At 42.3% G+C, this 27161-nt stretch overlaps 2 protein-coding genes and 1 long non-coding RNA gene across 8 annotated transcripts in view; 2 read left to right on the top strand and 1 right to left on the bottom strand.

Annotated features, from left to right (window-relative positions):
• Plcxd2 (phosphatidylinositol specific phospholipase C X domain containing 2) overlaps window positions 1–15231 on the top strand; it is a 58929-nt gene extending 43698 nt beyond the window's left edge. The window contains exon 4 of the mRNA XM_038346771.1: window positions 15075–15231. Within this exon, the coding sequence (XP_038202699.1) occupies window positions 15075–15231 (157 nt within the window). The remainder of the gene's footprint in view (window positions 1–15074) is intronic.
• Window positions 1–27141, bottom strand: part of LOC119825712 — a 42497-nt gene extending 15356 nt beyond the window's left edge. The window contains exon 1 of the long non-coding RNA XR_005287252.1: window positions 26286–27141. This is a non-coding gene — a long non-coding RNA (uncharacterized LOC119825712). The remainder of the gene's footprint in view (window positions 1–26285) is intronic.
• Phldb2 (pleckstrin homology like domain family B member 2) overlaps window positions 26501–27161 on the top strand; it is a 215175-nt gene continuing 214514 nt past the window's right edge. For all 6 annotated transcript variants that reach the window (XM_038346764.2, XM_038346766.2, XM_038346767.2 and 3 more), the window contains exon 1: window positions 26501–26704. The gene's annotated coding sequence lies outside the window, so the exon portion shown is untranslated. The remainder of the gene's footprint in view (window positions 26705–27161) is intronic.

Here is a 27161-nt window from a genome sequence, read left to right as displayed (position 1 = left end):
GATGATGTTCCTTGTCCTGAGCCCCAGTGAGTGACAGATAAAGTATATGTGTCTATGCACATGTGGGCATATAAGCAGGTTGTATAAACATACATACATATATATATGTGTGTATATATAGAGAGATGTATATGTGGGTATATATGCAGATTGTGTGTATATATATATGTGGATATATGCACATGTGGGTATATGATGCAGGCTGCAGAAACTAATGTATTCATTCTTCTAAAAGTTCTGTTTACAAGCATCTGTTTCATTCTTGAGTTCTGGGTGGTGACTGCCATTCGGCTAGTGAAAGCTTTGGGCAGTCACGTGGCCAGTCACGTGGCCAGTCACATGGACAGGTACTCTCATCTGGTTCTGAGTTTGGAGAGCACGGTTTCAGATAATAGTCATGAGCCCATTCAGGAGTTTGACAGGCAAACAACAACTGTGCTCCTCCTTCCTGCCGAAGACTCATGATAATGGCCACCATGGACAGAACAAGAGGCCCCTTCTTAGGCAGTTCTTCCTAGTCTCAACCGAGCCACCTGCATTCAGCAGGAAACAAGGAATTCTGTGGGCTGGCCATGGTGCTGCACACCTGCGATTCCCAGCACTTGGAAAGCTAAGGCAAGAGTGTTGAGAGTTCAAAGCCAGGAGAGGCTATGACTAGGATATATGGGAATACTCTCTGGCAGGGATTCTGGCTGGGATGTGGGGTGGGAGTGAGGGTATGGTAGAGTTAGACAAGATTTCACTCTGGAGCCCAGGCTGGCTTCAGACTGACACTTTGCAATCCTCCTGCCTCAGTCTCCAAGAGTGTTGGGATTATAAATGTGAGCTACCATGTTTGACTAAAACAAAACAAAAGAACAACAACAACAAAAACCCTTAAACCAATGTGGTATCTCTTTAAAATATCTAGACTCACAAACTCTCCTTTCCATGTATTATATGTTCATGTTCCCATTCCATTTTCCTCATACTTTTGGTAAGTTTGCAGCTTACCGCCATTTATTTATTCATTTGATAAGCTTTGCAATGTCAAGAGGAATGGAAAGAGTGCCAGGAAGAGGCAGGTATAGAGCCCTAGGTGAGTACTCTAGCCTTGGCCCTGTGGACAGTCTTTCAATAAAAATTAGCATGACCATTTCTAGAGCAGAGTGAAGACCATGCCACTGCAAACCTGTGTAGGCAGCTGTTCTAAGGGACTACTTCAGACTCAGGATAAAAGTCCTTTCCTCTGAGTAAAAGGTGCCTTTTGCAAATGATTGAATATGATTCTTATGGACAGCCTCTCAAAGGGGAGCAGGGGAACACCATCTAAGACACTTTTTGTCTTATATAAGACAGTGTTATGCCTAGATCATGGAGTTCCTCCCAAAACCAACTAGGAGATCTAGTCCTGTATGTGTTAGGAATTTTTCCTAATGCGAGGTCTCTGCCGATGCAAAAATCCCAATCAAACCGAATCACAACAAGCCAAATTAAAAAATATCCAGGTTTAATGGGATTCCTGCACTCTTGGGTGGCCCCAAGGGGGAACCAGGAAGCCGAGAAGGCAACCACCAAGGGGAGAGGAAAGAGACCATGAGGGGACCTTCAGGGGAGCAGTTTAAGTAGACTGGGGGAGTGGTCAAGATTTTGGCAGCTAGTCTTGACTCTCCTCTGGGGAGTGGTCAAGGCTTGGCGGGTACAGGGATGGGGCCTCCAAAGATAGAGGCCAGAGACCAGGACTTGGGACTTACAGTATGTAAAAGCAAAGAGCCTTTACTCTTACACAAGTTTGCAAACTTGGGTTCTCCATGTGTCCAATTGTATTGGAGTGGTCAGAGAGCCCTGACATCAATTACAGTTTGGTTTTTGTAGTGGCAAAGGTGGGAGTGAGGGATTTCTAAGGTTCAGCACCCCTGATTGGCTGACATTTGTCTAGGGGTGTCCTGGTGAAAAACAATGGGTATGTGTTGGCAGGTGTGTGTTGGAACGTTAAGAATTCCCTTTGGATGGTCTGTTCCTGTTTGGTGTTGGGGTACTCGCAGTTTGTGGTCTTTCTTGGAATGAGGTATTGCCTTGGGGAAAACTACTGAGACTCAGGCTGCTATTGAGTTTGTCATGGCTGGGTCCTACATTAGCCCTCAGGGAAGCTAAGTGAGGCAGCCTGACAGAGCTTCCAAGAACCAAGAGTCTGTGGGGACTGCTGGGCTTCAGCCTGTGTAGTGTGAGCACTGGTATGGGCAGAGATGGTGCCTGTGCCCTGTTCCTTGGTGTCCCCTTGGAGCCCATGACTAAGTCAGTAGCCTGGATCTGGTCAGCTCACCCTGGTTGTAGCTGTTAACCCACAATAGCGCTAGACTTTGCTGCTTCCTCAGTCTGGCTGCCCAAGAATCCCGGCCTCTCTGTTTGTTGTAGTGAAGATAGCATGAGCCCAAAGGCAAGGTCTCCTGGCTGGTAGTGAGAATATCACTTAAATGAGTAGCTATGTTAGTTTCCCAGTTCTTTCTGGTCATGGGAGTATTACAGGTATGATCCTACATCCCTGTGCCTACACATCAACTGAAAAGAGAAATGTGACCCTGGCCAGGAACCTGCTCCCAAATGTCAGCAAATCACATGACTGTCATTTCACCAGAGTAATCGTAGGCTCTCCCCTTGAGTACCAGCACCCCAAGAGGCTGTCCTACCTGACTAACCACACAGGGATGTGTGCTGTCTAGTGGATCCTACTAATCAGCAGCTCAAACCTGGGGAAGACTGGGAGTGTCTTCCTACTGCCGGAGGTAGTTTTCCTCAGTGGGAAGCTAATCCACAATTCTCAGATGAATTTTGGACATGAGATTCTGTTCACTGTGGTTCATCATTTTGGAAGGAAGCCACAAACATACAGAGCCCACTTACACTGAACTTTTGACGTAGTTTAGACTGAAGAATCCTGGAATTCAAACCCATAAAGCTCACAATAATATCAAATACAGGTGAATTTTGCCTAACACTGAGGACCAAATGATCACTGGAACTCTGAGACAGCACTGAGACAGGAGGCCTGTGGTTGAAGCCTATAGGGTCCCTATGGAAGTCACTAAAGTATGTTCCCTTTTCGCAAATTCTTGCATTGAAATTCTAATCCAGTCAGTGTGATTGTGCACACCTTTAGAGAGGCAGAGGCAGATAGAGCTTTGTAGATCTGAAGCCAGCCAGACCTATATAGTGAGCGCCTGTCTCAAATTGTAGCAAGTTTTCTTGTTAGACTTTATTGGGGGGCAGCCAGTCAGTCCCCCAGTTGTGACACGGAGATTTATTATGATGAAAGCTTGGCCTTTAGCTTAGGCTTATTCCCAACTAACTCTTATAACTTAAATTAGCCTGAACCTATTAATTTATGTTCTGTCATGTGGCTTTTTACCTCTCTTTCATTCTGTATGTCTGACTTCCTCTGTGTCTCACTGGCCTCTCTTGGGCACCTAGCTTCATATGGAGTCCTCTCCCTCTCTCCAGAAGTCCCACCTGTTCTCTCCTGACTAGCTATTGGACATCCAGCTTCTTATTAAACCAATCTGGTGGCACATCTTCTCACAGTGTAAACAAATAAATATCCTACAGCATCAAGTAGAATAAAACCCTAATCATTTCTCCTCTGAATGTGAGTATATTTGGAGAAATGGCCTTTTAAAGTGGTAATTAAGTTGAAAGGCCTTTAGGCCCAATCCTAATGTGCCCACACTGAAGTCCAAAGGAAATTTAAACCAGGGGGAGACAATAGAAGCTAAACAGGCAGCACCAACCGATAATCCTGTGACTCCAGCAGACATTCAAGGTCACCTTGGAATATATGACACTGTCTCCAAAAACAAACAAGAAATAAAGAGATCATAGAGTTCTGTGTGTACACACAGAGAAAGTACCACAGGGGTGGATGTGGGGGCAGTGGATTATGGGCAGGAGGAAATCACCTACAAGTTAAGAATAAAGGCCAACCCTGCAGCATCTTAATCTTGTGCTGACAGTCTCTAGAACAGGAGGAAATAGCTTCAGTTCTTTGAAATCACTAGTGTGTGTGTTGTTTTGGCACCCCAAGTGAACTAACACAGTCCCCCACGGGCAATGGGGTGACCCTGTACAAGTTCTTGAGATCTCTGGGTTGTGATTTGCTTCACCTCTGGGAAATCTGAAAATGCTCATGACGGTGACCGGTAAAGAAATGAGGTGGCCTCAAGGTCAAAGTGAAGTTTGAAGCCAAGTGCTGCAGCGGATACCTGGCCCAGCAGAGATTTGCAAAGTTCTCTGTTCCTGGTCAGTGCCAGCGGGTTCCACATTTCCCTTTACGTCAACCGGTTCATTTGATACTTGCCCCGGGCAAGCTTGACACATGCGACCCAAAGCTGACACAGACCTCTTTGTCCCTGGAGACCACGGTTACGTAGCTTTTCCCGAAAGCCCCGTGCACGCTCTTGGAATCCTCCAAGGTGTGGAGTCTGCAATGGTGGCGGCAGCGGTGGTGGTGGATCCAAGCTGTCGGGCATCATTTTCCCAGAATGACCAGCAGATGGCGTAGGATCTCCAAACATAGGCACTGACAAAGGCTGTTTTCAAACCGTGAATGCAGACAGGCTCACTACCCATCGTCCATCATTTGGAGTGCTGTGAATTATTGGTCTTTGTCTGTAACAGGGTTCTGTGTTTTCGGTTTCTCTTCTCAACATTTTGTTGTGTGGATATATTAAGGAATTTCTTACCCACACTCCTCAAATCTTTCTCTACTTTTTTTTTTTTTTACTCGTTTGCTGATGAGCTCTTTTCCTTGGCCAAATACATGATACATTCAGTAGGCGGGCATTTCTCTGAACGCTTTCTGTGAATGTACTATTGTACTATCTTTCTGATGCACCCTGTTTCCCAGGGAAGTGGAGCAGAGGGACAAAGGATTTTAGTAAATTAAGTTCTTCAAGAGTCCCAGACAAAAATGAAGGACAATTGTGAGTCACAACCAGCTATTAAAATAAAAATGTAAATTGATCTATAAGACTTTTTTAAGCCCTTGGTAAACTGTTGATATCCCCCCCCCCCCCCCCCCGGGGTTAAGAGAAGAACTCAGCTTTTATTACCGTAAGATGAAGGAAGAGGAAGTGGAAAACGCAGCCATAGTCTAAACATCACTCTAGAAGACCAAGAAAGGAAGGCACACCGTGGCAGAAGGGAGGGCAGCTTCAAAGGAGAATAGACATGAGGGAATTGGCAACCAGAGAGGGCATGAGTCACAGAAGAGACGGGGTATCCATGTTAGCTAGAGAAATCCAACCCAAAGAATTCCCGGTCCCACCATCAAATGTAAGCCAGTTTCCACCTTCCTTTGCTGAGGAGCATTTGGTGAGCAGAGCTGTGTTTACCAAGATGCAAGACAGCGAGTGACCTTGGTTGCTCTCTTCTGCTCCTCTGTGCTTCTTCACATTTAGGTCACATTGGATTCAAAGTGTTGTTTACGTCACTGGCTCTGAGCCTCTGTCACATCGGAAGCCTTCTGTTTATAAAATAACCCCAGCAACTGTATTCAAGAGACAGCTGATTAAATACTAGTGTGTTACGGAGGCAGACACAGTACTGGGTTAACTCTCTGTGTGGAAAGTAACCCCTGACCCTTATGTTATGCCTTTTGCAAAAATTGACTGCTGTCTTAGGGTTCCTATTGCTGGGAAGAGACACAGGCCGCGACCCCGGCAACTCTTGTAACGAAAACATTTGATTGGGTGGCTTGCTTACAGTTTCAGAGGTTCAGCCTGTTATCATGACGATAGGGAGCACGGCAGCTTACAGGCAGAAGACCGAGATGCTGGGCAGTTTCTTGAGCATAGGAAACCTCAAAGCCAGCTCTCACAGTGACACACTTCATGTAACAAGGCCATGCCACTACAATAAAGCCACACCTTCTAATAGTGCTACTCCCTGAGATTATGGGGGTCAGTTGCATTCAGACTACCACACTGGCAATAGCTTTAGAGAGTAAAAGAAAGGAGAAGCCCCTGAAGCTTTAGAAAACAAGAGAGGACATCTTTGGGATCCAACTCCTTTATTTAGATTCTATGAACACCCCTACACAATGCACATATCCTCATAAGGACACACTATTTCTTACATATTTTTAATTTTTTAAAACAATCTTTTCTCATTTTGCATATCAATCCTAGTTCCCACTCCCTCCCCTCTTCCTACTCCTCCCAATCCCCCCCATTCCACTCCTCAGAGAGATAAGGCTTCCCATGGGGAGTTAACAACATCTGGCACATAACGTTGAGGCAGGACCAAGGTACTCCCCCTATATCTAGGCTAAGGAAGGTATCCCTCCAAAGAGAATGGGCTCCAAAAAGTCAGTTCAAGCTCTAGGAATAAATCCCGGTCCCACTGCCAGTGACCCCACAGACTGCCTAAGCCACACAACTGTCCCCGACATTCAGAGGGCCTAGTTTGATCCTATGCAGGTTCCCTGCTACCAGTCCAGCCAGTCCCTCTAGTCCAGGTCAGCTGTCTCTGTGGTTTCCCCATCATGGTCTTGACCCCTTTGCTCATATTCTCCCTTCTCCCTCTCTTCGACTAGACTCTGGGAGCTCAGCCCAGTGCTTAGCTGTGGATCTCTGCATCTGCTTCCATCATTTACTGAATGAAGGTTCTATGATGACAGTTAAAGTGGTCACATATCTGATTACAGGGGAAGGCCAGTTCAGGCACTCTCTCCACTTTTGCTTAGGGTCTTAGCTGCGGTCATCCTTGTGGATTCCTGGGAATTTTCCTAGTGCCAGGTTTCTTGATAGCCCCATTCCTTGCTCTTCCTGTCTGCCCTTCCCCCATCTCAACTATCCTATTCCCTCATGTTCTCTACCACCTTCCCTTCTTCCCTCCCTCTCCTCTTCCACCCTCCCACAACCATGCTCCTGATTTTCTCAGGAGATCTTGTCTAATTTCCCTTCCAAGGGCAATTCATGTTATGTCTCTTTTAGGGTTCTCCTTGTTCCCTAGCTTCTCTGGGGTCATGAACTACAGGCTGTTTATCCTTTGCTTCACATCTAATAGTCACTTATGAATGAGTAAATGCCGTCTTTGTCTTTTTAGTCTGGGTTCCCTCAGTCAAGATGGGTTTTTTTTTTTCTAGTTCCATCCATTTGCCTGCAAATTTCAAAATGTAATTATTTTTTGCTGCTAAGTAAGTATTCCATTGTATAAATGTACCACATGTTTTAAAAATCCATTCTTCAGTTGAGGGGCATCTAGCTTGTTTCCAGGTTCTGGCTTTTACAAACAACATAGTTGTGAACATAGCCGAACAAATGTCTGTGTAGTATAAATTGATCATCCTTTGGGTATATGCCCAAGAGTAGTATTGCTGGGTCTTAAAGTAGATTGATTCCAAATTATCTGAGAAATTGCCATACTGATTTCCACAGTGGATGTACAAGTCTGCATTCCTACCAGCCATGGAGGAGTGTTTCCCTTACTCTAAATCCTCTCTAGCATACGCTATCATCAGTGCTTTTGATTTAGCCATTCTGTCTGGTGTAAGATGGAATCTCAGAGTTGTTTTGATTTGCATTTTCCTGATGGCTAAGGATGTTGAATATTTCCTTAAGTGTCTTCTGGACATTTTAGATTCTTCTGTTAAAAATTCTCTGTTTAAATCTGTACCCCATTTTTAATTGGATTGTTTAGTATTTTGATGTCTAGTTCCTTAAGTTCCTTATGTATTTTGGAAATCAGTCCTCTGTTGAATGTGGGGCTGGTGAAGATCTTTTCCCATTCTGTAGGCTGTCGTTTTGTCTTGTTGACCATGTTCTTTGCCTTACAGAAGCTTCTCAGTTTCAAGAGGTCCCATTTATTAGTTGTTGCTCCTAGTGTCTGTGCTTCTGGTGTTATATTTAGGAAGTGGTCTCCTGTGCCCATGCATTTACAGCTACTTTCCTCATTCTCTTCTATGAGGTTAAGTGTGGCTAGATTTATGTTGAGGTCTTTGATCCATTTGGACTTGAGTTTTGTGCAGCGTGATAGATATGGATCTATTTTCATTCTTCTACATGTTGACATTCAATTATGCCAGCACCATTTGTTAAAGATGCTTTCTTTTTTCATTATATAACTTTAGCTTCTTTGTCAAAAATCAGATGTTCATAGGTGTATGGATTAATATCAGGGTCTTCTGTAGTATGGAGCTGCAGGCCGCTTCCCGCCACCTGGCTCTCGGCTGCCTGGCTAGTTTCTGCCCCGAAATAACAACACACAAACTGTATTCATTTAAACACTGCCTGGCCCATTAGTTTTAGCCTCTTACTCACATCTTGACTAACCCATATCGAATAATCTGTGTAACACCACGAGTGGTGTCTTACCGAGAAAGATTCAGCATGTCTGACCTGGTGGCTGGCTTCATGGCGACTGACCCAGAGACGAGAGGCATGATGATTGCCCAAGGCGTCTGCCTCACTCCCAGCATCCTGTTTTGCCTACTCCGCCCACCTAAATCCTGCCCTATCAAAAAGCCAAGGCAGTTTCTTTATTAACCAATGAGAGTCCTCCATCAAGGGTCTTCGATTTGACTCCATTGGTTCTCCTGTCTGTTTTTATGCCAAGACCAAGCTGTGTTTATTACTGTAGCCTTATAATAGAGTTTGATGTCAAGAATGGTGATGCCTCCAGAAGTTCCATTATTGTACAGGATTGTTTTGATTATCCTAGGTTTTTTGTTTTTCCATATGAAGTTGATAATTGTTCTTTCAAGGTCTGTGAAAATTTGTGTTGGAATTTTGATGGGAATTGCATTGAATCTGTATATTGCTTTTGGTAAGATTGCCATCTTTATTATGCTGATCATACCTATCCAGGAGCATGGGAGATCTTTCCATTTTCTGATATCGTCTTCAGTTTTTTTCTTCAAAGGCTTAAAATTCTTTTCATACAGCTCTTTCACTTCTTTGGTTAGTGTTACCCCAAGATATTTTATGTTATTTGTGGCTATTTTAAAGGGTGATACATCTCTTATTTTTTCTCAGTACAATTTTCATTTGAATATAAGAGGATTTCTGATTTCTTTCTTTCCTTTTGTTCTTTTTCTTTTTTGAGTTAATCTTGGGTCCAGTGGCATTACTGAAGGTGTTTATCAGCTGTAGGAGTCCCCTAATAGAATTTTTGGGATCACTTATGTGTACTATCATTTCATCTACAAATAGTGAAAGTTTGACTTCTTCATTTTCAATTTGTATCCCCTTGATTTACTTTTGTTGTCTTATTGCTCTAGCTAGAACTTCAGGTATTATATTGAATAGATATGGAGAGTGGACAGCCTTGTCTTGTTCCTGATTTTAGTGAAATAGCTTTGAGTTTCTCTCCATTTAATTTGATATTGGCTGCTGGCTTGCTCTATGTTGCTTTTATTATGTTTAGATATGTTCCTTGTATTCCTGATCTCTACAGGACCTTTGTTGGATTTTGTCTAAGGATTTTTCAGCCTCTAAGGAGATGATTATGTGTTTTTTTTTCTTTCAGTTTATTTTTATGGTTGATTGCATTGACAGATTTTTGTATGTTGAATCATCCCTGACTCTCTGGGATGAAGCCAACTTGATTATGGTAGATTTTTTTTGTTTTTGGCTTTTTTTAAATATGTTCTTGTATTTGATTTACAAGCATTTTATTGAGTATTTTTGCATCAATGTTTATGAGATCAGTCTGTAATTTTCTTGATTAGTTGAGCCCTTGTGTGGTTTGAGTATCAGAGTAATTGTAGCCTAGTAAAAAGAGTTTGGCAATGTTCCTTCTATTTCTATTGTTTGAAACAATTTGAGGAGTATAGGTATTAGTTCTTCTTTAAAATTTCGGTAGGTAGAATTCTGAAACCATATGGCCCTAAGATTTTTTTGTTTGTTTTTGTTTTTGTTTTTGTTTTTTTTTTTTTGTTAGAAAATTTTGATGACTGCCTCTATTTCCTTAGGCGTGATAGGCCTATTTAAATTGTTTATCTGGTCTTGGTTTAATTTTGGTATATGGTACCTACTCAGAAAAATATCCATTTCTTTTAGATTTTCCAATTTTGTGGAGTACAGGTTTTCAAAGTATGACCTAATTATTCTCTGGATTTCTGTTGTTATATCCCCCTTTTCATTTCTGATGTCTTTAATTTGGATATTCTTTCTCGGCCCTTTGGATAGTTTGGATAAGGGTTAGTTTATCTTTTGATTTTCTCAAAGAATCAGCTCTTTGTTTCTTTGTATTGTATTCTTTGTTTCTATTTATTTATTTCAGTACTCAATTTGGTTATTTCCTGTCATGTACTCCTGGGTGAATTTGCTTCTTTTTGTTCAAGAGTTTTCAGGTGAGCTGTTAAGTCACTAGCTTGAGATTTCTCCATGTTCTTTATGTGGGCACTTAGTGTTATGAGCTTTCCTCTTAGCACTGCTTTCATCGTGTCTCATAGGTGTGAGTATGTTGTGCATTCATCTTCATTGAATTCTAGGAAGTCTTTAATTTCTTTCTTTATTTCTTCCTTGACCCAGTTACGGTTATATTGAGCATTGTTCAATTTCCATGACTTTATAAGCTTTCTGCAATTAGTGTTGTTGTTGAATTCTAACTTTAAGCCATAGTGATCTGATAAGATACAGGAGGTTATTCCATTTTTTTCTGTCTTCTGAAGTTTGCTTTGTTATCAAGTATGTGGTCAATTTTAGAGAGAATTCCATGAAGTACTGATAAGGTATATTCTTTTGTATTTAAGTGAAATATTCTATAGATGTCTGTTAAGTCCATTTGAGTCATGATATCTGTTATTACTTTTATTTCTCTGTTAAGTTTCTGTCTGGCAGACCTGTTCATTGGTGAGATTCAGGTGTTGAAGTTGCCTATTATTAGTGTATGGGATTTAAACGTTAGTAATGTTTCTTTAACATATGTGGGTGCTGTTGTATTTGGGGCATAGATGTTCAGGATTGAAACATCATCTTGATGGATTTTTCCTGTGATGAGTATAAAGTGTCCTTCTCCATCTCTTTTGATTGATTTTAGTTTGAAATCTATTTGTTAGATATAAGGATAGTTACACCCACTTGATTTAACAGAAGAATAGATCCTGTTTTCATATTCACTCTGTTAGCCTGTGACTTGAGTCCATTGGTATCAAGAGATATTAATGACCAGTTATTTTTAATTCCTGTTATTTTTAGTGGTAGTGTTTATGTGTTTCCCTTTTTTGGGCTTTGCTGGTGTGACATTATCTGTTGCCTATGTTTTCATGGGTGTAGCTAAATTTTTTGGGTTAGAGTTTTCCTTCTAGTAATTTCTTTAAGACTAGATTTGTGGTAATATGCAAGATATTCATCATTATGGTTATAGGATTGGGCCATTTCAGGCTCCCTCTCCTCAGCTGCCCAAGGAACTAGCTGGGGATATCTCCCTGGACACCTGGAAACCCCTCTAGAGTCAAGTCTCTTGCCAACCCTAAAATGGCTCCCTTAATTAAGATATATACTTCCTTGCTCCCATATCTACCCTTCCTTTATCCCAACCATCCCATTCCCCCAAGCTCTCCCATCCTCCCCTTCACACTTTTCTCTCCCCATCTCCCCTTAGCCCCATCCCACCCCACCCCTGAGTTCCCAATTTTTGCTTGGCAATCTTGTCTACTTCCAATATCCAGGAGAATAACTATATATTTTTCTTTGGGTTCACCTTCTTATTTAGCTTCTCTAGGATCATGAATTATAGGCTCAATGGCCTTTATTTATGGCTAGAAACCGATTATGAGTGAGTACATCCCATGTTCATCTTTTTTGGTCTGGGTTGTCTCACTCAGGATAGTGTTTTCTATTTCCATCCATTTGCATGCTTCATCTGACGATGGATGGAGATAGAGACAGAGCTCCACATTGGAGCACAGGACTGAGCTCCCAAGGTCCAAATGAGGAACAGAAGGAAGGAAAACATGAGCAAGGAAGTGCAACCCACCCACTGAGATGGTGGGGCTGATCTAATGGGAGCTCACCAAGGCCAGCTGGACTGGGACTGAAAAAGCATGGGATAAAACCGGACTCCCAGAACATGGTGGACAATGAGGGCTGCTGAGAAGCCAAGGACAATGGCACTGGGTTTTGATCATACTGCGTGTACTGGCTTTGGAGGGGCCTAGCCTGTTTGGATGCTCACCTTCCTAGACCTGGATGGAGGTGGGAGGACCGTGGACTTCCCACAGGGCAGGGAACTCTTACTGATCTTCGGACTGGAGAGGGAGGGGAACGAGAGTGGGGGAAGAGGGAGGGAAATGGGAGGCTGGGAGGAAGCAGGAAGGAGGCGGAAATTTTTAATAAAAAATAATAATAAAGACTAGATTTGTGGATAGGTATTATTTAAATCTGGTTTTGTCACGGAATATTTCATTTTCTCTGTCTATGGTGATTGAAAACTTTGCTGGGTATAGTAGTCTGGTCTTGCATCACTGGTCTCTTAGTGTCTGCAGCACATCTGTCAAGTACCTTCTGGCCTTCCTGGTTTCCCTTGAGAAGTCGGGAGTAATTCTGATAGATCTGCTTTTATATATTACTAGGCCTTTTTCCTTAGCGGCTCTTGATATTCTTCATTTATTCGGATTTTAATTATTTTTTGACAAGGGGACTTTTTGATCTAATCTATTTGGTGTTCTGTAAACTTCTTGTACCTTCATAGGTATATCCTTCAGTAGGTTGGAAAAGTTTTCTTCTATGGTTTTTTAAATATATTTTTGTGCCTTTGAGTTGGAATTCTTTTGCTTCCTTTATCCCTGTCATTCTTAGGTCTGGTTTTTTTCATGTTGTTCCAGATTTTCTGGATGTTTTGTATTAAGAATTTGTTGCATTTGATACTTTTTTTGAAAGATCCTGTCATATCTTCAACTCCTGAGATTCTCTCTTCCATCTCTTGTATTCTGTTTGTTATGCTTGCACCTCTTCATTTACCCAGATTTTTCATTTCCAGAATTCCCTCAGTTTGTGTTTTCTTTATTGCCTCTATATCAATTTTCAAGTCTTGAACTGTTTGAATTGGCTGTTTCACCTGTTTGATTGTTTTTATCTTGGTTTTTTTTTTTGCTTTCTTTAATAGATTTATTGATTTCTTCTGATTTTTGTCTTTTCTTCCATTTTCTTAAAGGAGCTTTTCATTTCCTCTTTAAAGGTCTCTATCATCTTCATAATGTTATATTTAAAGCTGTTTTTTCCTGCTTCTTCTGGATTAGAATGCTCAGGTCTTGCTGTTGTAGGACCACTAGGTTCTGGTGTTGCCATATTGCTCTGGAGGTTGTTGAGTATGTTCTTGCACTGGTGCCTACCCATCTCTGCTTCTAATTGGTACAGGTAATGCCTTTGCCTTTTTTTTTTGCAAGGTCTAATCCTTGCAATTGGTTTCTGTGTCTCAGGGATTCTCTTTTGGACTGATCATTGCAGTTACTGTCTGTGTCTCAGGAGCTGCTCTTGATCCGTTCTGTGCAGTCTTTGTGTCTCAGGGAGCAGATGAGGTCTCAGGGGATGGGTGGGTTTGGGGGCAAAGGGGAACTTGTAGATTACAGTGTCCTATGGAGCAATGCTGGAGCAGCCTGTCTGCAGGAGGCTTGCCAGCTGACAAGCTAGTACAGCTGAGGTGGGTGGGAGAAGGGCCTGGGGTTTTGCCCAAGGGCCTAGAGCCTAGAGATTGGACTGTCCAGGTGAGGGGAATGGTCACTCACATCTTGGTCCACTGTGTGCAGTAGCAGTCTGTGTCTCAGTGAGCCTCTGAGGTCACGGGTGATGGGTGGGTTTGGAGGCAGAGTGGGACTTGTAGATTACGGGGTCCAAAAAAAACACATCAATTTTTTTTAAGAGAAAGAAAAATGATTAACAATTACACCCCACAGAAAATTAAGAAATTTAGTCCAATCAAAATTGAGAAAATTAAAGGAAAGCAGGATTACAGGATAGAAGAAATGTTTACAAACTATTTCTTATGAAAGGATAGGATTCAGCATGTAAAAATAATTTCTAAAACTCAACATTTCAAAGAATAGAGGGCAAATACTATCAAAACACATTGCATGAAAGTCTAGAGAACAAATGAAAATACAAAAAGAATGTTTGAAAATTAAATGGAAAAAATGTCAAAGTGTTGAATAGATACTTGTATAAAGAAGGTACACAGTGGCCATTAGACGTCCTTGCTCCAACCTTCCATGTGCTTGGATTACAGGTATGAGTCCCCATACTTCATTTAGAATAATGAGACTTCAGAACACTAGAGAGACCAATTTTTCAGGATAATATTAACTGTCCAGAGATTTTCTGCTCTGTTGGTGGGACTGGCAGCTTCTTATAAAACTAAATATAAATAAACCTTCACATAGACCAGTTTTATCCCTTGATTTTTATCCAAGAAAAATAAAATGATACCCATAAAAAGACTCATAGAAGAATGCCCATAATAGTTTGTTCATAATGATCCAAAATTAAAAACAACTGGTGTATCTAACAATAAGAACATGGGTAAGCTATGTTGTAGTCATACAATGGGATAATATATGGAACTATAAGGAAAATGCAATTAATCACATGCACACTGACATATGTAAGGGTTTTATATGTTTCTAAGTGGAGTATGTCAAAAATAGAAGCAGCATTGACAGGAAGATAGTGATGCATGAATAGATATGTTGCAAGCAAAGTAGTAACATATTAGTGGTAAAAGATAAGGTAGATCCACTTACCACAACAGTTCTATCGGTTTGCCATATATTTGAGATTTTTCATGAGGAATTCTAAGAACCTAACAATGAGAGGACTGTTGGACTTGGTATTCTGAAACCCTGGCTGTCTTTTGGATCTGTGAGTAAATAGTTTCTTGCATAAGAGAAACCTTGGAAAGATAAGTTCTCAGGTAGGATGCTAACTCCACATTCATATCCATATCTGTGGGACTATAAGGCTTATGTGAGTCTCACCTCAGGGACTTGTATGTTCCTGTTATACTTTCTGTAGTAAGAAAAACATCTTATTTCTATTTCTGGAGTTGTCTAACCACTGCTATCTCTGTCTGTTTTCTTTTCACCCAATACTTTTTCCATGTAGGAATCTCCCTGCCATCCTTGACTGGGTGAAGACTCAAAAGCCTGGAGCCATGGGTGTCAACATCATCACATCTGACTTCGTGGACCTGGTGGACTTTGCCACGACTGTGATTGAACTAAATGACCTTCTAGAGGACCAAGCTCTGACTAAGTGTTGAATTAATGCTTTGTTTAATTTCATGTTGAGATTGTTGATCTAAGGTAGGATTCTAGAGAGTTCCAGTTAGGATGGCTCACTCCCAGGCAGTCATGGTGAAGTGAGGAAGAGAAATAGGGTCCTCCCCATCTTTCCTTACAGAGCCATTTGGATAGAACTCCAGGGATTTTCATGCATTTCCCCAAATGAGACTTTTAAAAACTTACGTCTAAGGGAAGAGCGCATATTTTATATGGCCAAAGTCAGGACCTACCTAGTGGCTTTTAGTCACAAATGGAAGAAGGAATATGGTTTCCAGGTTTCATGAGCTATGCAACATCTAAATTGTCCCAACTTCCTGTTGTCTTCTGTGGGCGTTTGCGCCTGTGTGAAGGCTACATTGGAAAGGCATTCCTGGCCAGAAGAATGGGAATGGCGCATACAGGCAAGGACCACCCTCTGGGAGGTCTTTGCCATTAGCCTAGAACTCTGAGGGGCTCCTAGGGAGCCAAGCACCAGGCTCTTTCTTGAACTGTACAATATCACCACTTCTCTATGGGAGCAAGATGTGTTTATAATTGCACTCTTCAGCCACAGGCTGGCTCTGGAAGTGGTTCCCTTAATTCTTCATGTAAAAAGTACACACTACCCTTGGTTGGCATCAGAAATGTGTTTCCCTATCTGAAAGTATTGGTTCCTTTCATTTCCTTTTGGGCCCCTCTTTGAAATGAAAGGAATGGTGGTAGGGAATCTTTTGTGCAAGGGCCCAATAAGAGCTAAACATGCATGTGTGTTGCATGCCAGAATTCTTTGATTTAATCTTGTAGCTCTCTCCCCAAATGACTATCAGGCAAGCACCTGCATCTCTTTGGCACCGTCTTATTTGGAGCGAGGTCTTCACGTAGATACTGGAATCCCATTTTATGGTGGTCTGCCTGGAGCCTGGTCTGCTGCGGGTCACAATTCTAAGCAGAAATCTGCTTGCTCGTTACACAATGGAGGCTGACACAGGACGTGTGGGACCGTGCAATGCATTACTGGAGCAAGCTCCAAGTGGGTTTGGAGCCAGTCTGCAACTCCTTGCAAACAAGACTACCTCGGGGACATTATGGTGACTTGTAAATTGGCAAGTGAGAAAGAGAAGCAATGCTGGAACATTTCCACCTGTTTTTCCGTTTGATCTTTTCCCTGTGAATTGTTCTGCCAACTAAGCACCACTGCATGAGAGCTTGGAAACTCTAGAGGGAATTTTCTTTTAATTGATAAGAGGTGTTTTTTTTTTATTGATAAGAGACCTCTTTTGTTTCCTTTGCTTTGTACCTGTATTTATTCATTATTTATTCATAGATTAAGTATCTGCAGTGCTTACTGCCTCGAGAGCACTCACACAGATGTTTACTGGTCTTTTCCTACCCAGGACGGATGCTGCTGTGGTCTTCCACCCATGCACTGGATGGTGCATCTCAGGGCTGTGAGTGGCCTTGTTCTTTGCTGTAGATGTCCTACCCTACCCCCATCCTGCAAAGGGTGGTGTATAGGTATGGATGCGATCCAGGAAGCCACTGCCAAAGGCATACACGGGGACAGAGGTGAAAGGGTCATGAAAAACTACACAGGCATTTCTGTAGAGTGTTGGCTAGGAATAACAGCCAAGAACAGGCATGAGCATGCTTTGGTACCCCTCAGCCCTGTCTGAGAATCCCTGAGGAGGCGTCAGATTCCCAGTTCCTAAGGCAATCTTGGGTGGGAGGCTGGAGGCATTTACAGAGACTGCTGGATCCTCTCCGAGGAGTTCTCCTATCTCTCCTTCGGTTTTCTAGTCAGACCGTGCATGCTGGCTGCAGTGGGAGTATCTTGGGTGAGCTATTGAAAACACATGCATGCCCCTCACTGTTGATCATCTGGCCTTTTTTTCTTCCTAAAGTAATTTAGGCCTTGAGATTTTAATCTCCGTAGTTCATGGAGGCTACAACACAAATGCCTCTGGGAATGCCTGCTTTAACTTCTACTGTTCTTGCATATTAATCCCCCCCCAGAGGAGGTTTCCAGAATGAGCTTGTCAAATTTGATGGAGCCTTCTTCCCTGCATGGGGCTTCTTCGTGGCACAGGAGTGTGTACCCTCATCATCTTAATTTTCCTCCAATTATGATAGAGATCCTCAGAGAAGCTGTGAAAACCTTGGCCTTCTCTCAGGTTTTTAGTTTTGTTTTTAATTATTGCACTTTGTTTGTTTGGTTTGGTTCTAATTCTCAATCATTTACCAGGGAGTAGATCATTCTCCATCCGTTAACCCTTTGTTACTTAGCAAAGAGATAAGATGGCAAGAGGAAGAGGCATTCTGCTCTGTATTATTGGAGCCTCAGCTTTGCCCAGGTGCTTGGTGCTATGTGGCTGGGTGTGACAGCAGGTATCTGCCCTGGATACATATTTCACTTTAAGGCTGTTGACTGTTCAGTGAATTTTTTACATCATCCGTTGCCTCGGTTCTGACATACATAGTTGTACCTCACTTCTGACGTTCAAGTGCACCTCCATGTTTGCATGCTGCACCGTGAAGCGTAACACAGAAGCACAGCACACTTCCAAGGCTACGTGCACAGGCCTCCTGCTCCTGTAGTGAGTGCACGTCCAAGCTCCTCCATGCTGCTTTAGGGGCTCAGCCTTTTTGATATGGGAAAGTCTGATAGGTAGTAGGGAGAGGCTTATTCACAGTCTTCCCTAGAAGTACTCAAATCTCTGCCCTGAGACGATAGCTTCTTTTATGCTGTAAAGGCTGTAGCATATATTCTGTTCCTTGAAGGCCAAGCAGAAACTAGGGTGAGCTGGACAGAATAGCAACAGAATATAGGCCCCATGTCTCATTCTGCAATATTTACCAGTAAGAATTCTGACCCAAACATATGACGTGATCGCGAAAATCCTGGGAATCATTCAGATCAAAATAAGGCTCTCAAAATGATTCAGAATACATTTCAAGAGCAACTAGAATGCTGCTTTACTAATTGGGCCCATTCCTACCTGAAAATTTTACCGAGTTCTTCATGAGCTCTCTGCACCATCCCAAGACAGCCATATTTCCTTCATGGCCCAGACCTTTTTAGGTTTCTGTGGCTTGAAACTGTCTCAAAGCCTAAACCTATTGGAAGTTCCATGTATGTTATGGATAGAGACAATGTTCTCAGGACTGAACAGACAGCTCAGGATGGACCTGGTGGAAGGAACTGACGAGTGTTGGGGGTTTGGTCTGATATCATGGCAGTCTTAGAAGTCATGCCAAAAAATTCCTTGTATTTGCTGCTTGCTATTTGATCCTCATCATTTCCTTTATTGCCAGGTCTAGACCCCTGAATTTTTTTAGAACAGTTAATCTAGAATTCAAATCCAGGATTTTATATACATGCAAAGAAAAGCACAAGATCTGAGCAGGGGCAATGACAAACCTTAAGAATCTCAGGTTTTTCATAACTTCATGTTCACATCTGAAAATTTATGTTTCTATCCAAGAAAGCAATGAAATGCAGCATTCTGAGGTGAAATTGAGCTTTCTGATGTGTCAGGATAGCCATGCAGGTTTTTTTTTTTTTTTGTCTTACTAGTAGGAAGCAATCCCAAAGAATCATGATACAACCCAGTCATTAGCAAACAGTGAAAGGTAGGAAAGGTTGCTGCTTTCTCTGAGAAGCAAAAGGGCTACAAAGTGACATCATTACAGATGTTTATGATGTACGTGACTGTCTATTAAGTTCTGGGAAGCAGAACAGGAGAATGAATGGGTCACAGTCACGTGGTCTCTTCCCTTAGCTGAGCAACTGACCCGAGGCTAACCTGTCCTTGGTTCTTTCATCTTTAATGACGCTGCCAATCTCAGTTGACTAGTTCATGACGTATATAAGGTCCTAGGGCTTAGATGCCTTGCCCTCTGGGCTGTACCTTTGCAATGATTCTTCCCTCTGTACACATGTGCAGAGAATATGGTTGGGGTCATTGTCCAAGAGTGTGTTTGAACTTGCTGATTGAACTTGACTATGTAGTATGCTTTCTGGAGTCTAAATAATGTGTGGGGCTCAAAGAAATATGCCAAAATGTATGTTGGCCCCTAAGAGGTGGGCATTCTCAACATGTAAGCAGGAAGCAATAGACAGTGTATCAGACATCAAAGCTGACAGGAAGCTCATTTGGTACAGCATAGAAGAGCATGGATATCCCTCTAGATCCAGTCATCTTCTAGTACATCTTAACCCCCATCCGCAGATGCTTCCTGTAGGTGGTACCCCAGTTTCATGACACAATAGTGTCACCTTGGGACACAGGAGAATGAACTGACTGAATAACAAGTAGGGTTGACATAAACTTCCCCTTAATTCCAGATGGTTCTAATCAGCTCTTTACTGCCCCCAGGAGACCTCCTATTTCCACAGCCTTTGGATTCCCCAACTTCCTGCTACAAACCCTAGCACTAATGGCCATATGTCTGAGCTATGCTAACTCGGAAGCAACCCTACAGTGATGCTAATGATTTTTTTTAAAAAAAAGAACAAAGTTTTAGACACTGTTAAAAATATTCTGAGATAAAGATATTCTGCTTTAGATACCGTGTTTTAGCATCCACTCCGGCGAACTTGTTCTTAGGATTTATCAAACAAAATGGTTTGAATAAACCACTTCCCTCCATTCTTTGGGAAAATTCAGAAGCATGGCTGTTGAGACAACTGCTTCAGCAGTCTAGAGGCATTCTCTGTCACTCTTTCCCATTCCCTCCACAGAGTGCTACTTCCTCCTATCTCCCAGCATTCCTATCATCTGCCAATGACGTCATCACAAGAGGCTGCAGAAGGTATGCTCCGACTGTAGTGGTAGCTGGTTTTTAGCTTTCTCAAATGCATCCTTCTGCCTCCTGCTCCCACCCAGTCCATAGAACTATGCTTTATTGGAGCCCTGAAGTTGGGACCAATACTTAATTCAGATAGCACAGGCTTGTTCTCAGTGCTAAGCCCACTACAAAGCACAGCACTTTGAAAAGTCAGTAGGCCTTTGGCAGCTCTGTACAGTTGCACTGTCACACCTGTACAGTTGTACACTGTCACACCTGTTCCCAGTTTATAGCACTAAGGACATGTCAGTTATTGATCTATAGTATCAAGATGATAAATCTTAGATCTTATTTTAGAAATAATATTACCTTGCTGCTACTAATTATTACCCCCGTATTCATAAGTATTAAATGCAGGTTGTGTGTGCATTATTTGTATTGTGAATATACTAACTGTAATACCTAGCCCCTCCCGATCAGTAATTTAAAATCACAGGAATTGTCATAGTAAAAATAAGTCTTGGTCAGTTCAGATAATTCGTGTATCTGATAAATGCTGTAATGGAGACTGTGTTTTATCTTCTGTTACTTGATTTACACTGCAACGCATGTGGTTTGCTAAACTTAAGAAATAATAACCAATTTTACCAATTTTATGGTTAGGGATAAAATTGTGCATATAGGGCTGCTTGATACTCTGAAATGTATTTGTGGTTTGTCACCTTCATACGGACTTCACTTTGCTTCTTTCCCTTTAGGAAGTAATTGTTCAATTATATCTCTTTCTTCTTTCCTGTGACCTGGATTAAATCACATAATTCATCCTAAAATATTGTGACGCTACAATACCTCATTTTAACTGTGAAAAAAAAGTGTTAATAGTTCTGATCATATGATGCATTTTCTTGTGTTGGATTTGAGCCCCTCATCAAGGTTTAATCTTAGTAATAAACATGAATCTTTAATAGCTGTGATTCCTTGGTTTGAATGAGCGTATTTTTACTGACCTATGTCTACCTCTGTTTTAAAGAGCTGAAGAGTGGATATCAAGAAGACTGAGTGTGGAATGTGTATGCAGCCATGTCTACCAGGCTCCTTCAAGCTTCTCCTTAGCACTTCAATGATTTTTGTTAATGTTAGCAGAGTCCTTAGTGACATCCAGAGTCTCACTTGATCACCATCCCTGGCTCACCCTAATTTGAATAATTGCTGAATGCGAAAATACTCAGCAATGACCTAGCCACACATACAATGAATAAATAAAAGTAATCTGTTGTTTCTGCTGCAATGGAGATCACAGTATTTATCTTCTTTTAATTACTTTTAATGGGCTATCTAGGCCTACTAAACCCACTCCCCATTCTTTTTTTTTTTTGCCTTATAAGTTTCCAAAATAATGAGTTGTTATTAAAATCCTTTTTATGAATTTAGCAGAGACCAAATTTAGTTTGAATAGTAATGCATCTCAACAAAACCAAATGTTGGAGCAAGTAATTAGGATTGATGATGTGTCTGTTAAAGCTACCTCTGCAGTTTAAGAACAATGCCAAAGGGGGATTTCTCTGCCTGTATTTAGCTGTTGCTTTAGGAAATCTGCCACACCAGCTCTGACCAACTGTCATGTGCACCATGATCAGGGATTCCCACTTGTTTTTTTAAAACTTGTATTCATGTATAATGTGTGAGTTGTACAAAATGCCAGGTTTCAACATTGTAACCTCGTGTATGTGGAATTCTATACCCAGGCTCAAGTCGATGAAAGTGGGTATGATCTGTGTGGTGTAAGTGCAGAGGTATTTTTCCTCTTCTTCAACTTCTGAGCAAGTACTTCAGTGGAGACATTGCTTCTGTGACAAAAAAGCTCTTGCTTTGAGGATGGACTCTGTAATAGCTAACCATAAATTAATTTCTCATGTTACTGCCAGGCTGTAAGCATAGCACATGCACAGACCTGGCTTTCTATATGAACTCCTTCGCCTCCCAACTGGATGACCTTAGGCAAAGTGTGTATCTGAATCTCTATATAGAGATCCTGGTGCAGAGTAAACATGCAGCAGCAGCTATGGCTGGGACGCTGTGGCTTCGTACCTCCCCTCTCTGAATAGCACCCAACACTGTGCCTGACAGCACACATGTTGATTGAATGATTTGTCAGGAACTCACCACTGAGACACAGAAGCGGTGACTTCAGACAGTGTGGTTCACTTATGGGAGCTTTGCAGCGAAAGGCCTAGATGATGCTGTGAACCTAGATTAGCTCATTCTCGTTCTGCTCACACCCCGACTGTGGGGCAATCAATGGCAAAAAAAAAATCAGTAGAGTATGAAGAAGACACTAGAGATAATGTCTAGGAAGTCATCATCATCTATATGTCTAGATTCAACCACCAGAAATGGTGATTATTTCTTAGAGTCTATCTTAGAAGGAGTCAGTGAAAATATGTTTTTTTGGTGTATAAAAAGTTGTGGAATTCCTGCACCAAGTAAGTGTTCAGACAGTGGGACTCATACCACAGAGACATGCATGGCAATGTGGGTTAAAGGTGGCCATGCCTGTCAATAAAATAATTACCACTAACCATTCAGTAGCTACAGTCAGTTAAGAGCGAAGTCATAGCTGAGTGAGGAAACGTTTTAACATCTACAAAGAAAGAGGCAGCAGTATCTAGCATATGGTTTATGCAATTTTGTTTGCATTGGATTTATTTTGTGGTTGCCCTTTCTTTGTAAAAGCGGGATTTTAATAAAGCTAGAAGTGTCCCTTTCAAGATAGATGTAAGCTTGTTAAAGAGCACGTTGTGGAGAAACTAGAGGGTTAATCTCCCTTATTGACTCTTTCTAGTTTTCCTTGGGTGGGGCTACAAGCTGATGTTGCAACACACTGTACCCTAGAACTGAGTTAGGCCGTGTTCTTTCTTAGACGCTCTTTGCCCAATAAGTACATATGTGGGCTACTATGTGAGATAGAAAATCAGCTCTTAATTTTGTCAGGAGGGAACTTCACATCTTCTGTCCATCTTCCACATTTGGAACAATTCATACAGAGGGAGGAGAAGGTCTTTGTGTTCGTCACATCCATGGCCACACTGGGTAAAAATTGAAGGCAGAGAGCAAATGCCACCCCTTCACCTTTGCAAATGATTCCCTTTCTGCGAATTCCTGCGGTGAAGATGCCTGAAAGTCCTAGATATTTTAGTTTAAGTATAACATTTTCCCCCAAAAGGAATTCTTCCAACCAGCAGCTTGTTGTTTTCCTCTCTGCAAATCTGTTCCCTTTGACCAAAGGTATGTTATTATTTTTAAGACTTGAAATCTTTCAGTCTCACAGAGGGCGAGATGTTGCAATCTAGGGACAGTGGCTGTGTGTTTCGGACCTCACCCAGGATGGCCTGGGCAAGTGTCAGATCAGTGTGTTTTCTCAGCTGGTTACAGTTGGGGTAGCATGGAGCTGGGAGGAACAGAGAAGAGTGGGCTTGTGTCCAGGAGCATCATGTGATAGAAGGCTCGGGCTGTCAGGTGGCTTTACCCAAGGGACCAAGCATCTGAAGGGTGGGATTAATCCTGGAGAGAATGGTACTGAGAAGCAAAGTCCTTAGTGCATAGGAGGCCGCTGAACATTATTCTTTGTTTAACCTGAGAAGTCGGCTTTTGTGGGATCTGAAGACTTTTTTGCTTGGTATTCACTGGGTGTTCACTCAGTCTAGGCCCAGGAGACCTCATTTGACCCTTCTTCGAAGCACAGAGGGAGAAGACAGCAGACTAATTTCTGCTAAGGTCACCAGCCTTGTGAACTTACCACACCCCAGAGAATAGTGCAGGGGAGCTGAAATGCTGCACAGTGATAAAATAATGTACAGGGATCGTAGCTAAATGTGTGCTTCTTGATGGCAGAGAGTCCATCGCTTTCACTGGATTCTCGAAAGACAGTCTGTATTCCTGGGACTAGAAAGATGGCTCAGTGGTTAAGGGTCTATAACTGCTCTTCCAGAGGATCCACGTTTGCTTTCCAGCATCCATGTTGGGTGACCTGGCGGCACCTGGGACTCCATCTCCTAGGAATTTGACTTCTTCTGGCCTCTGTGGGCACCAGCATTCACACGCGCACACCCATGCACAGACACGTACGTATGAATACTATTAAAACAACAAAAATAAATCTTTTAAAGAAAGGATCTGTGATGCTAGGAAGTTACAAACCACTGACTTCCAGTAGCTGTGAAATGAATTATCTTAAATTCTGCTAAACAGATAAGTGTGGCTAATTTAGACCACCACTGGAAAAGCTTGCTCCTCCCTTTTGTAAAGAATTAAGACTCGACTTAAGTCATTCAGTCCAGGTGCTCTGTTTTGGGAGGTAAAGTCAGAAAAGTCAGATGAAAAGACCATACTGAATCTGAAGAGTCACATGGAATAGTCAGACGGCCTGCGGCAAGAGGGGAAGCAGGTTCGCTGGTAGACTGGGGGGGGGGGGGGGGAGCTTGGATGCCTTGTATCGTGTGGACACTACCTTGCCGCAGAGGGAGGTAAATCAGAACTCTCCATGGAACATAGCTAGATGGACGGATCCAGAAGTCATGTAATATGGGAAGCGTGGAGAGGAGTTATAAAATGGAAACTTTTGTTTGTTTGTTTGTTTGTTTGAGACAGGGTTTCCCAGTAATGTGGAGCCAGTCCTGGAATGCGGTCTGTAAACCAGGCTGCCCTCAAACTCAAAGATCCTCCTGCCTCTGCGTCCCAAGTGCTGGGATTAAAGGCATGTGCCACCACTGCCCAGCTAAAATAGAAATTTAATATGAATTTTTCTAATGTCCTCAAGTTGTTACACGACTTAGATGTCAGGATTTTTGTTTGTTTGTTTTACGTGTGTTATGAGCATCTTGCTTATGTATGTCTCCACACAGTGTGCATGCACAGTGCCTTCAGAGGCCAGAAGAGAGCACCGAAACCCCTGGAGCGGGAGTTACAGATGGTTGTTAGCAGTTGTGTGTGCTGGGAATCAAACCTGGGTCCTCTGAATGAGCAATCCAGCTCTCTGAACTGCCAAGCCATCTCTCCAGCCCAGATTTACATTTCAAACCTAAGAGTTTTAAGACTTTAGATGTAGAAGGGGTGAAAGAACACTCTTGCCAGGTAATACTCTCACCGGGAAAGCAAACCCTGATTGGCTAAAGTCCAGGCTCTGTGCTTCTTCATGGTGTAGTTTTCCGCCACTTCCAGATGCCTTCCCAGGTACCCTGGGTTTAGGGAATAACCAGGGCAAGTGGTTACCGTTTCAGCAAATGGAGACTGGCTGAATAAACGCATGCCCTGCGGGGAAGGTACTGAGACTCACTACTATTAAGCAAGGTGTACAATATCAATCCCCTCTTACCACACAAATTGCACCTAATTTAACAAAAACAACACAAATTCATTATCTTGCAGGTCTCAGGTCAAAGGTTTAAAAAGAGCCCGAGCCGTTGAGGGCAGGTTCTGTCTCAGGGTCCTCAAGGAGGACCTACTTCTTTGTCTTTCCAGCAACTAGACCATGTCTACATTCCTTGACTTGGGGGCTTCTTATTCACCTTCCATGCTATTGGCAGAGCATTTTTAACATTTGTCTGCCTCTGGTATTCCATAGCCTCTGATTTTGACCTCTTCTGATTATGTAAGATTCCACTTAAATAAACTACAATAATCTTCCATCTCAAGATCCTTAATCTATGATCCTTAATTTTCCTAAAGACCTAGAAGCACTTGGCTGCTGGGAGATGGAGAGGCATTTTCTTCAGTGGTACAGCAACTGGTAAGTTGTCCATGGTCCTATGAGTAACCCCAATTAAATTAATTGAAACATGAAACACACACATCACACACAACACACTCAACATAATCAAATGTTCACAGTCCATTTTCACTGTGTATGGTAATAAATTCACAGTTTCTGGGAACCAGGCCTGGATACCCTCTGGAGATATTAGCCAGCCTATTTCAGACTGTGTCATGGGAAGATTACTGCTGGCATTGCTTTCAGAGCAGATCTGGCTCTAATCCCAGTTTTAGCACTGCCTGCTGGTTGTGTGCCCATCACCCCATTGAGCCTCTGCTCCTTCACCATAAAATGATGGTAAAATATATAGTAATATATCTAATATATACCACGTTTTCGATCCATACAGCCCCATTTCTTCAAAGAACTGTAAGATGATTCTCAAAAAAAAATAGTCAATAGAAGAAATTCTATTACTAAATTGGAAGTTTAATAAAGGATCCCAAAAATTCCTACCTGAAGCTGGTAAAATATGCTGGAGTAAAGCTCTTCCCTCTCATGTAGATTATTCTCAAGGCCTCTTGTCCATAGACCCAGTGACAAGCTAATTGCTGTCTGCTTTCTGCCACCACCTCCCAGTCCTGCTCTCTGGTTCTGTCACCCAGCTCTCTGGTTGGATTTGAGTAAACCTGGTGTGTATTGATTGGTTAGATCTGCCGCTGAGACCAACACAGACTCCCTCCTTCACATCTGTGCGCACCTGACCTTAGGCACGTTGCTGCCAGTGTCCAGCAAGGAAGGAGACAACGGGGACACACCACCTTCTTGCATGGGGAGCCCTGGAAGCCTGTGCTGATGCTTCTTGCCCCAGCTCTAGATTCTTCAGCTGAGTGGGGAAGCTGGGAAAGGATCTGGATTGGAAGGCAGCAGCAGAGGTAGGTAACCTACCCAGCCATTGCTCCTTCTCTCAAGATCACAGCTCAAATGCCTTGCCTCATCCCATAGTTAGGATGTCTTGGACAATGGCCTGCTGAAGGACAGGTGGTAGATTTCAGTGTGTCACAGGATAATTCAGTTACCTGTCCATTAATGTATTCTTGAAAGCAAGCTGTAATTCCTTCCATCTTCTCTCCTCTGTAAGTTGTTGGTTGTTCCATGTTTCAAGTTTTGCTGAGATTTATTTTTCTCTTTCATCATAGGATATCGTGTTTGTCATTTATTGGCAAGTTCTCACTGATGGTGGTTCCACCAGCATAGCTCGTTGTTCCAGAACTTTGCTTACTTTCTTCTTACAAGATTACCGGAGGGGACGGTGCATATATTTCTGAGGGATATCCTGTCCATTCAGAGGGCTATTAACTCCAAGTGACAGACTTTCTCAGAAATCCACAT

Source organism: Arvicola amphibius, chromosome 10, assembly GCF_903992535.2.
Source record: "Arvicola amphibius chromosome 10, mArvAmp1.2, whole genome shotgun sequence".
Lineage (NCBI taxonomy): Eukaryota > Metazoa > Chordata > Mammalia > Rodentia > Cricetidae > Arvicola > Arvicola amphibius.
The sequence above is the reverse complement of the archived record's forward strand: the minus strand, read 5'-3'. Positions and strand labels throughout refer to the sequence as shown.